Source organism: Lagopus leucura, unplaced genomic scaffold (assembly GCF_019238085.1).
Source record: "Lagopus leucura isolate 7727_CA_CO unplaced genomic scaffold, USGS_WTPT01 Super-Scaffold_100028, whole genome shotgun sequence".
Classification (NCBI taxonomy): domain Eukaryota; kingdom Metazoa; phylum Chordata; class Aves; order Galliformes; family Phasianidae; genus Lagopus; species Lagopus leucura.
In genome coordinates, this window is record NW_024962279.1 from 1,461,165 (window position 1) to 1,473,132 (window position 11,968).

The 11,968-nt window shown below is 39.7% G+C and overlaps 1 protein-coding gene across 1 annotated transcript; it reads left to right on the forward strand.

Annotated features, from left to right (window-relative positions):
- The first annotated feature begins 1,434 nt into the window (after positions 1 to 1,434).
- Positions 1,435 to 11,260, forward strand: CUNH3orf14 (chromosome unknown C3orf14 homolog). The gene is made up of 5 exons (XM_042880805.1): positions 1,435 to 1,539; positions 2,647 to 2,730; positions 3,455 to 3,578; positions 8,232 to 8,306; positions 11,012 to 11,260. Exons 2-5 carry the CDS (start codon positions 2,678 to 2,680, stop codon positions 11,165 to 11,167), a joined length of 408 nt encoding a protein of 135 aa, XP_042736739.1. The 5' UTR covers positions 1,435 to 1,539; positions 2,647 to 2,677; the 3' UTR covers positions 11,168 to 11,260.
- Positions 11,261 to 11,968: the final 708 nt, after the last annotated feature.

Genomic DNA, 11,968 nt, shown 5'->3' on the forward strand with positions numbered 1-11,968 from the left:
TGTACTTTTACTAAAAGAAATTTAAAGAAATTTACCAGATTATGTAAAATGCCCCGTGTAATTGGAAACGGAGAGGGATGGAAGCATAATAATCTACAGAGCACATTTCAGTTAGGTGCCAGCACACTGAGGTCTGCAAGAATCACAGAATCATAGACAGGCCTGGGTTGAGAAGGACCACAATGATCATCTAGTTTCAACCCCCCCGCTATGTGCAGGGTTGCCAACCACCAAGAGAATGTCTTTCGTCATGTAAGTCCACCCCATTCATAAATTCCCATTTCTGCAATGCCCTTCGAGGCTTTCATTGTGGCTGCCTTGCAATACAAGGAACCAGCTATTCAAAGCAGCCTGCTATGGGGATTTTTGAATGTTAGTGCCAGATTTCTTTTTTAAAGGAAGTTTAGAACTTGTGTTCTTGACAAGTTGGGAACTAAACTAGGTTAGGCTATATTTCTGATGAAAAAAAAAAAAAAACCAAAACCATAGTTTATAGCTCATTAGCTATTGACATATTGTTCCATCCCACTGTCATATAAAGAGGTCATTAAGAAGTTATGTTTTCCATCCTCTGCTCCCACAACACTGAACAACTGACAGTACCTGCAGCTTAACAAAAACGTTCTTGTTCTTTGCTTTCTGTCTACAAATGACATATGCAGTGGTTTACATAAGACAAAGTTCAATTTGTGCCCACTCTTTATGGAATTCATCAAATGCTACCATGCTACCGAAAAAAATAAAAAGGGAGAGATTGCTGCCATTAAGGATAACTGGTGTAGCTCAGTAGAACGTGGAAATGGCGTTCCAAGTAAAATGAAGATTTTATGGACTATTTATCCCGCATGCTGTAGTAAGGAGGGAAAAGAGAAGGAACTGAGGAATCACAAGGAAAACCTGGTCAGCAGTGGGACAGGTTCCTGCTGAAGTCTCCTAATAGAAAAAGAGAATGTTTGCATTGCGGAAATGAACTCTTTTAGAAACCACCTGCACCGTCAGTGCGCTTAAATTTGTCAGACAACAGTGGGGAAAAAAATGAAGAAAATGGGAGTTGTATTGAACAGCCATATGGTATTTGACATACAGTTTCCCGGCTCGTGTTTTCTGCAAGGGCAAAACACAAAAAGTGGGTTAATTGTGCCCCTTAAAGAAATGTGTTTTAACGGAAGTCTGAAGGAATCAGCCTCAGTAGCGCTCAGAGGCTTAGAACGCAAAGCCCAAACCATCGCCAAACGCGCAGGAGAAACTCGCACACAAACACACCCTGAGGCGCCTCCACGCCTTCTGAGGGGTAACGGTCACTGCGCGAGACGCCCCTCTGCCCGCCCCCGGTTCTGATTGGCTCTTGCTTCCTCCCATCCCTCCAATCAGAGCTGAGGGAGCAGGCCTGAGCGCGGAGGCGCGACGCGGCCATAGCGAGCTGGTGGGTAAACCCCGCCCTTCCGGCCGTCTCCATGGCAGCCAGCAGGGGGGAGGCGGCGGCGTCGCGGAGGCCACGGTGAGAGGTGGCTTTGCTTTTGCAAGCCGCAAAGGCTGAAGGTAAACGAGGTTTTTTAGGAAGAGAGCACGGAGGTGATGGGGACCTCCTGAGGGGAAAGGGAAGCGCTGGAAACAGAGCGGAAGGGCGGGGAGTCTGCTGGGTGAGGTAGAACACATCAGTTTCTGCCGAAGTCACGTGTGTCCTGCTTCAGAGTTAGGAGTGGTCTCGGACGTGCCCTCGTAGGTGTTCTGACTGCCTGGCGTTTTATTTCTCCCGCCTTTCATGTGACAGTTTATGGTGTTGAGGCTGATTTTTGGGACAGTAATGCGCTTCTGAGGTGGAAAGGACTAATTGACTGCAAAACGCCTCCAAGCTTCTGAGTAGTGCTGGGGGCCGCGATGTGGGCAGTGGGCACCTGATCCCACCACAGCTAAAAGAACCCCAGAGCCATCAAGGTGTGCACGTAACCCCCTGTTCAGTTATCTCCTGTTACTTTACTGAAGAGCTAATTCTTTCAAGGGCTCGAAATTTAAGCTGGTTCACTGACTTCAGTTGTTAATCATGCCTGTATTTACCTGTGTATCTGTAACCTCATCTAGAGAACCTGCTTTAGGAGGGGGGTTGGAATCGATGGTCCTCCAAGGTCCCTTTCATTCTGTGATATTTCACAGGAGGCACTTTGAGGCATAGTGTGAACTCCAATTGCAACTTTGTACTCATATAGTACCACCATGAAGCCCGAAATCACTGCTGTGAACAGTGATACACAAACTATGTGAGCACGTGACAGAGTCATAGAATCCTTAGAGTTGGAAGGGACCTCTGAGGGCCTTTGTGTGTGGTGGCTGTAAGCAGGTGTTGTTTGAGAAAGCTTTATGAAATCTGAAGGTTAGAAGTCAAATTTTAGTTCCCAAGTAGAAATGTTAGAATTCAGTAAGGTTTTCCTAATGTGTATTGTAGACACTTGTGGTGCGTATTTTTGTGTTCAAACCACAATGTAACAATGTCTTATGCTATTAAAATTTATAAGTGAGTTTTATTTACATGGCTGATAAATTATATAAATGTAATGTATGCAACTGTTAACTTGGAATGCTTTGCTACTGAAAAGCAAGCGTTTGTGCATGCCTTTGGAGGACTCTAATTTCACTTGGTTTTGCTTTAAGACAGTGACAAAACCTGGACAAACAACAGAAGATGTCGTCCTATTTGGCTCAGGAAGTTCATCTGGCTAGGAGACACGAGGAGATGTAAGTGACTTCCTCAGTGGCTGGGCCTGCCCCACAGCAGTTTGTGCTGTGGTCCAGAGGGGTCTCGCGTTTCCATCCTTTGAACAGTTAATCAGACCTTTAGAGTGCACGGTAGTATTTTACTGAGGGGCCAGTGATCCAGGAGGTGGCACTCTTCCTTCATGAACTGCTGGAATTAGTGTCATTGCTGGTGAGAGTATTTAGACTGATGAGGTTTTTGACTTGTGATGGTGGTACTGGTTTAAGATCTCCATTGTTAACCTCCTGTCACCATTGAGCTCCTTTGTGGGAAAGGTATTTGCATTGTCACTCTGCGCCTCAGTTATTGAGCTGCATCTTTTTCACCCCTTAAACTAAGGTTGTGAAGCAAATACAGTAATAGTCAGGAAACTCTGCTTTTCTTATAACAGCTAGTTATAACAACTTGCCGGTGCGCAGGAGTAGTACTGATCGAGTCACCTCAGCCCACCCTGTCTCTCCTCTTCTGGGAGATTCAGTGCTTCTAAGCACCTTAGCATATGAGGACTGTTGGTAGCAATATTATAGCTTCGTACAAGCACAGCAGGTGGTGTCTGCCTGTACCTTTTCCCTCCCCCAGCACACCCACCCTACAGCCGGCTTAATTAGCCCCATGGTTTTGAGAAAACTGGGTAAGGTAAAAAGGTTATTTTCTAGCTCCTGAGCAAAATGTTCTACCCACTTAGCAAAATGTTTTCCTTTGTAGACTGTCTCAGAGATCAGCGCTGCTACAGCAGATGGAGACTTATCTAGGAGACAAAAAGACTAAAAAGACATGGCAAACTCAAGCAGCTGATGCAGCTCGTAGAAGGAATGCAGCACTTTTAAATGTAAGTTTCTGCAACTACCAGGAACTGAGTTGAAATGTCATGATTATGCAGCTAAGATAATTTTTAAAAAATGTTTGCTCTGTTGCTATCACTGGAGTTCTCCTATATTCTCTTTTCTCTTCTGGAACTTGACCAAAAGTATCAAATGGCAAGTCTCTATTATCGGATGGCACTACTACCTATTTTACATGCCCTTCTTATTTGAGCCTTGTGGTGGCAGCTGCTGTCTCTCTCTTTTTTTTTTTTTTCCTGAAGTATTTGCAGAGATGCAACACGTGCTATTACATTCTGCCTAAGACAGCCTCAGTGTAACTAGACTCCAAGACCTTAACACTTTGATTCAAGAGTTGGGAGTATGTTTGGAAATGGGTGCTGCCCAGGTTAAGATGCTTTTAGTCCAGGGTAGGAACTGTTGTCCAGCTGTGATTGTGTGAAATTACGGAAGAAGTCCTCAGTTATTTTTCTTTAAGGAGAGGTAGAATGACTTCAAGAATATTACTTGCAAGTATTGTAAAATCAATGCTTGGTCTTTCTGGTTCTTCTCAGTGGTGATACTGTTAATGTTAATAGCTGTTCTACATATCTGTTGTCATGTTTGGGTACAGTTTATGTTTTCTAGGTTAGTTAAGTGGATGTTTGAGAACTGGAAATGAAGATCTGAGTTTGATGTTGGGGACTAGAATGCTAGAATTTCTAATTGAGCTTTAGCTTAGGCATCTGAGTTTGACGAGATGGCACTTGACCACTGACATGAGCATGCATTTGAAAAATGGTCATCTGCTTCTCACAGGCATTTTCTTCAACTCTTAGTTATTAAGATCCCATATAGTGTGTATTGAATCTTTTGAAATTATAAGTTTTACTCTAGAAAATTAAAAGTTTTATTTTACCATCAAATGTTTTTTTGCTTCTTCATGCAGAACCTGAACAAGGTTTAAAAACATTCGCGTTTTAGGTGGGTATGATTCTGAAGCAAGCTCTCTTTGAATTTTAATGGAAGCTATATTTAGGGAGTGGCAGTTAAGGCAGAACAGTTAATGTGTGATGCCTTCTTAAATACTGTGTGATGAGGGAGGACTTCAACTCAGACTCCAGTCAGCTGCTGCATGCTGGGCTGGGGCAATCAAATGCCTCTGCAGTGGGCATGGACTGTGTAGGTGCTTCAGTGTGAGGTTGATAGAAAGGGATGAGTTGTTTATTTTCTTGCATCATAGTTCCTTTTCCTCTGCTTTAGTAATTTCATCTGTTACGACTCCCATTTTATAATTACCGTAGATCTATTTTTCATATTGCTAGTTGTCTTTTTTTTATAAATGATCTTTATTTTACCAGTGCATTCTCAGCTAATGTACACAAGCAAGCATAAGAAATGCAGGATATATTTTCTGAAAACTTGTTGTATTGGAAATGTTAACAATAACTTAGACATATACAGAGTGTAAATATTTTTGCAGCTACACAGATATTTGCCATCTTCTGTCACATCCTCAAAATTGTTCCTTTCAAGTGTCAAAAATGTTGGTGTTTGTACAAAAAAAAAAAAGCAAAAACATATGTATCAAAACAAATTCTGTGGCAGGATAAAGTAGCATAAATCAGTTTAAATCTATTTATTTTATACTGATTTTAACAGACGTGCACTCCTGCAGATGCTTTCTGATAACAGAATAGAAAAGAACAAAAAAATCTCTGCAGAATAATACATGAGACGCTTGAAAACAAGACTGATTAATGTGCCAGCTTCAGAATATTGTTCCTGATACCAGGCACTGTACATTTCACAGTTACCATGTGGAGAGTTGTTGATTTGGCCTACTAAAAAATACACGGACATGATGAAGTGTTATTTTTTTATTTGCATTTCTGTTTTTCTGCATGTAAGCAAAATCAGTTTTCAATATGTGATCATAGGAAGAGACATTTTTCTTTCTCAGTGCTAGTTGATATTTATGCACAGGAAAGCATTTCAAGATCAATTTATTTTCTAATCAGCAGGAAGCAGGGAACTAAACATCTTTTTTTAATTGAAATTTTAGCATTATAAGCACTTGTTCAGCATTTTAACATAATTGTCAGAGTATTTCCCTTAATGTCTTTAGAGGGATACTGCAGATTAGAGAAATCTGTATCATCTGGTGCTTATATAATGTTTTCATAACAAAAGCAGAAATTAGACCAGTATTTACAATCTAATTTATGAGACTTGTTTGTCAGTAACATTTCTGGTTTATCAGTTCTGTTGTTATTTTGGTGCAGCATCTTATATCATGAAATAGAAAATAGGGAATATGCTCTTCAATTTTTAGTACTGACTATGTAAGTAATTTAGACTGAGTTTGATTTCCTGTACGGGCATGTAATTGCAGAATTACTGAGGTGGGATTCTGCCAGGCTCTTATCAATATAAGTGACAGTTGAATTTGGTCCCCTAACAGCGACGTGTTTGTCATGCATTCCATTTTACCTCTGGGGAAGGGTCTTGAATTGTTTTTGTTCCAATCCTTGTAGTTTCAGGGGAAAGTGCTGCAAGATGCTCTCTTTTTTTTTTTTTTTTTTTTTTTTTTCCTCTATATTGTGACATATTAAATTTGTTGCTATTTTTTTTTTCCAAAGAAACTTAAACCAATGTATTTATTTTTATATTGAAGATGGAGATTCCTCTTCCCTGCAAAGTTCGCCGGTTGCATAGACATGAAAGAAATGCCATCTAATCTTAGTTATTTTTCTAAAGCATACTACACCTTCCAGCAAAAATTTTGTTCACTGTCTGTCATTAAATCAGTATTCTGACAATAGACTGCACAACACAAACTCGAGTGAGCAACAAAAAGACACATCCAATATCTAGGCTATGCCAAAGTGACCTTCTCCACTAAACATATATGCACAACTGCTCTCTCCTTTTTTTGCTTGGAATACATAAATTTCCAATGACCATAAACATTCTGATGCCCTTAACTGAATAGCTAAAGAAATGATTTTTTGATGCTCTTCCTTCCTGTGAAAATTCCTTTAGGAAGGGGAGAAATCCTGTGGGAGAACATGAAACAAACTTTAGTGCTTGATACTTCTGGATGTGATATCTTCTCCAGCCTTCATCAGATCCATACTGAGATGAGCTTCATTCAGTGCAATTGATGGTCTGTTCTAAGCACATGCAACAAAGTCCATACTTAGTTTTAGTGAATTCTTTTATGTCTTCTATTGTTTTTATTGGCATTGTGACTTCAGGTGGCTTCTGGTTTTGCTTACGTTCCCTCTGTGTGTTTATTCTCTTTTCTCACCTGACAAGAGGCAGCCACTTGCTGCTTCTGGGATTTGGATAAATCCAAGATCTAAGTTTGTTCTTAAATGTCCCTTAGCTTCTCCAAGGTTGTAAACTCCCCTGTACAAAAGGGGACTTTTACTTAGATTTCTAAGAATGTGCAAGAGAATTTAGTCATGGTGTAAAAGGGTTTAATGAAATAGAATAAGATGAACGCTGTAGAGTGAATGAACTGAGTGTGTTACTAAGTTGAACTTGAGCTAACAGGTTTCTGTTTTTATTAACCATACCAGCTGAATTTGAGCCATGTTTCTCAAACTAAACTGAAGTTGAGCACTGTTTATTTTTGATGTATTCGTATTGGCTATTATTCAACACGAGTAATCATGTTTGGTCTCCCTTGAGGATATGCTTCTCCAGAATCTCACTCTTCTTTTCAGCAGCAGTGGTGGTGAATATTTGGGAAGTCCCTTTGGGGAATTTCCTCTCTCATTTAGTTTTTCTGTTGTACTCTTCACACCCGCTCTCTGCTCCCAACTCTGCCATCTGCTACACTTTCTTTCCCCCTCCACTCTGTTCAGCTTTGGCTTCTTCACACCCCACTCCCACGTCCCTTTCTGTCTCTCTTCATCTGCCCACCACTCAATCTCTTCAATGTTTGGGTATGGAACTAAGCCCACAAGAATGGGTCAGAACTTTAAGGGGGAAGGGGGCTAATTTGGGGTGATGGGTTTTATTTGTTTGTCACTGCTGTTTCTGTTTTTAAAATTTATTTAGGTCTTTGTGAATCCAGCACACATCCACTGGGCAAGCAGAAACCCAAATACTGATTTTTATAAGAAAGCTATGTGAGGTGCATTGTCATCCAAGTTTGTCTGGTGAACAGCTTGCTGCAGCTCTACATTTTTGTGCACATGTTATGCATGCATATTAGCAAGTCATCTTTGTCTTGAGAAGTAAAGATCTTGCACATAATTTGCCTAGTTACTTTACAGTTACAGTAGCTAGAATACATACTTCAGTTTTCATGCAGCACAGAACAAACCATTCTATTCTTCATTGCTGTAAATCATAGAGAATGGAATTTAATTGTAATTTACTTTAGCGTTCAAACAGAACAGCAGTGCTTTACAGCAACAAACCTATGTGGTAAAACATTTGTTCTTTTATCAGAAAGTTACAGTAAGCATTTAGAAACTGTAGGTTCCTAATCTTACAAGTTAGATTCCAGAATGGCTGCAGAGAAAGTTTTGAACCTCCAGTGTTGTTATTTGAGTACTGTTTAGGTTTAATGAGTTAACTTAATTAATCTAAATGTCTTCATGTGAGTATATTTTCCTTTTAATATTCCCGCTGTGTTTTTAAAATGTGCTTTGCCTGTGTTTTAGGACATAGAAGCAGCAGAAAAAAAGCTGCAAGAAAGAATGTATTTACTTCCACATCCCGATACTGTTAAGCTAGAAGTAAGTCCTAGAACTCTGTCTTTTTGTTTGCTGTTTACCAAATATTTTGCTCCCCATCCCCCCCCAAGCGTGTTCTTAAAGTGAAAATAATTGATTTTAAAATCCAGTGACTGGTATAGCCAAAGGCCTGTGTGCTGTGCAGCAAGCTGAGCCTAACTTCTAGGGCAAGGTCCCTAGATTCTAGAGCATTCTGGTGGAAATGTTTTGCAGCTTTCAGATCTTTACATACTTGCATTTAAAAATGAAAATGGATGATATTGACAAAATTCAATTTTTACAATGACTACTGTGACTGTTATGTCAGAGCTGCTTTGTTTTACACAGACATCCTGTTTTCAGTGTGCTGCAGGTTGTCATCCTTACATTTCAGAGTCAACAGTTTATCAACTTGAACAGAGAAGGTTTCACTTCTCACAGTTATTTTATCAGGTTGTACAGGATCCCAGGAAAAGTAGTGCTAAACCTGGGATTTTTCTTCTCACTCATAGTCCCTGAAGCATTATTTAAAGATGGCAATTTTGAGGAAGTTGCTACTCTGAGAACGAAATGTTGTTCTGATAAAGCACACCAGTTTCAGTTCTCTAATCTCAAGACCGTTTTCTCAGTATTGCGCTGCGATGAATGAATGAGGAGGACAGGAGCACTCTTAGGAACAGAAGTAGGAACACAGCTTATTCCTGATAGAAACTAAACATCTAACCACGGGGACACCAAATCATAGTCCTGCGTGTGTTTCTTGCACCAGTGATTTGTGGGTTCATCATTATGCAGTGAGTTATTTTCCACAAACATAGCATGTCCCACACGATTCTGTGTGTTGTCAAAGGAGAGGAAAGGTATGAACTGTAGTGTTTTCATCTGATGGCGAGGTGTATTGTATGTTGATTTCACACCTGCTGGGCAAGTGTTGTAATACTTAGGCTGCTACTTAAATGAGAAACATCGTTCCTTGTTTTAGTTACTGTTAAAAGATGTTGTCTGCCTTTCTAGTTCATAAATGGCTGACTCCCATGGCTGTGACAAGGTACATTCTCAGAATGCCCTTTTAGTGGGGTTTTAAGAAATTTTTAGGAAAAATCAAATGTTCTTCCTGGATGCCTGTACATCTTGAATGACTCTGAGAAGGCTGCCAAAGTACTTGTTGGGTTGAGCCCAGTCTGACTGTGCTCAGAAGTAGAGTTTTAGACTCTTAGAGGACTTCAAGGCACCTGAAGAGTTGTTTGGATCAGTTTTGGACTAGGAGTTCAGCTTCTGTCTTTGTCCTGTATTAGGTGCTTAAGCTGCTTATGGGATGTAGACTGAAGTCCACATGTACTGAGAGCACAGAGCTGATAGCGGCAGGGATCTTTGTGCTCTTTAGCATAGTGGTATAGTGGTAGAATTTTTGAGAGAACGATGTTACTATTTGAAGCAGAAGATCCTATTTCAGCCTTTTTTGTACTTCTAAAGAAGAGTGCTATAAATAGTAGAAAAAGAAAACTTTTTCATGGTACAAAATTCTGGTGTGTGCTCTGCTCCAAAACACTTCTGAGCATATTTCACTCAGCCATATATGTGTCTGTATTAATATACTTTGAAAGTTATGGCTGTAATGGATCCCCAGCTTGCTAAGTCAGAGTAGTTTTGTGTGACAGCACATATGCTTGTCAAAAAAGATTCTTTGAGTAAATCTGTTGAAGAAAATATTTTTGTAAATCTGCAAGAGCTGTAGTTATATCTGAGTTACATGTAAGGATCAGGATGATTAGCCAGGAATCTAATACTCTGTAGAAAGATGTAGAAGAGTACTATAAAGTGAACGTTATATATTTAAACAAGTAGAGGAAACAAAATGCATATGGTACCGTACATGTTTTCTGCTACAAAATTACTTTTTACTGAATGAACATAGGTATCTCAAAATACCTCCACGTACCTTGGAGAATTGGATGTGTAAGTTTCATCTGGCTCTTGATCGCATTATCTTGTGGAGAAAAAAGGAGAGGCGTCACTAAGAATTTCTTCTTCTAAGTTCTAGAAGAAGCACAGTTCTCCTGAGTGCTAGCACCAAAATGCGGTCAGTATGTCTGTCCTAGCAGTAGAATGGAAGTCAGGTTTCTTAGTCAGAGGCACTGAGTAACGCACAGAGTTAGATAACCCGGTGTTGTTTTCTGACCACGAGATAACTAGATGGCCTTTTCCTTTCGTGACGCAAATCCTGGAGCCAATTACTGTGTCACTGATTTATCACAGCTGAAATTTTACTCAAATAGTTTGAGCTGCATTGCTGCAAACTTTTCTAAGGAAAGCAGCTTACGTAGCACTTTCTGTTTATAGCATTAAGCAGATTATTTTTTTTTTTAATTTCAAATTTAAATGCAACTAACGCATGTATTTAAATACAAAAGCTGCTTTTGGAGAGGCTGAGAATCACAGAAAATATTTTATTGAAGGTATGCTGAGGGTCTGAATTAATCTGTGCTTACCACAAGAGGGCAGATTCAGTCACTTCACAGTTCATGCCACAAGATGAAATCCTTCCAGTCTGGTGTTTTGCATCGTATGAGAGATTGATAACTTTGTGTGCAAGTACATTGTTCTTTCCTGAACTGCTTCACTCATAAGGCAAGATTTGAAAATCCATTGCATATATCTATTGTTTGTAAACATGCTGATGCAGATTTTGAAATAAAGTTGATTTTTATTTTTTTTTATGTCTTTCTCAGACTCTCTATTGGGCTTCAGTAAAAGACTCACTTCCCAGTTGGGAAGAGTTTCTTTTAGGAAGAGCAGAATATCCCATTGGTTTTAAGAAACTGAAAACTACAAAGCAGAACAACATAAGCTACCCAGAAGAAGATTCACAAAAACAAATACTCTGATTTTGTTTTGTAACTCTGGTTTGAGCAGACAATATCTTCCATGTTATAGAATGTAATATTATGCCATTAAATGGTAATGTAAATTGTTTGAGATGAAAATGAACTGTACTGGATAATTTGTTTCTGTTGTCTCTGCGTGTAAAACTTCAGTTTGAATGGTGGCGTCTGCTTTTGGAGAGCTTAGACTAGAATTCCTCACAATGAGAGAAGCAGTGCTGCTGAAGGGGGCTTTTTGGACCAAAAGTCAAATCACCCACCAAGGTGATCACTGCTTCAATATAAGAAGAGTATTAGGTTATTTGCAATCCTCTGCTTTTCTCTGTAAGTGTGATAACTAAAGATATATTCATACATAATCTTTCTATACTGTATTCATCTGTGTTGCATGGATGTCTGTGGATGAAGCAGAAAGGAAGAATTTGCCATTAGTGGGAAGGGCAGGCACTTTGCATCAGTCCTGATTCAGCAGCAGTGATCTGTGTGAAAACATTCATGATAGCGGATGTGGGGAGAACACCTTGAATTTGCATATCTTGCTTTCCCTGGTTGTTGTTGTTGTTGTTTTTGGCATTGCCACTTCTATTGCTTCTGCACCTCTCTCCTTTAACTGCTGCTGCTTTTCCCAGCCTCGTGCTATCTAACGTGTGAGTAAAGACAAGAAAATACAAACAAATCCATAGGAACTTTCTGCTGCTCCTAGGCTTAATGCTATTTTCTTTATGGTGGCATCCTATAAGTGAGGTCTTTAACTTAAGCATGAGGAGTTTGATAGGAGCAAGTAGGAAGGTTGCCTGCAGCAGC

Excerpts from the sequence above, each read along its gene's own strand:
- CUNH3orf14 (XM_042880805.1), top strand. The coding sequence starts at position 2,678 with ATGTCGTCCTATTTGGCTCAGGAAGTTCATCTGGCTAGGAGACACGAG. Across the intron at positions 2,731-3,454 it reads GCTAGGAGACACGAGGAGAT|ACTGTCTCAGAGATCAGCGC; the intron begins GTAAGTGACTTC and ends TTTCCTTTGTAG. Across the intron at positions 3,579-8,231 it reads GGAATGCAGCACTTTTAAAT|GACATAGAAGCAGCAGAAAA; the intron begins GTAAGTTTCTGC and ends CCTGTGTTTTAG.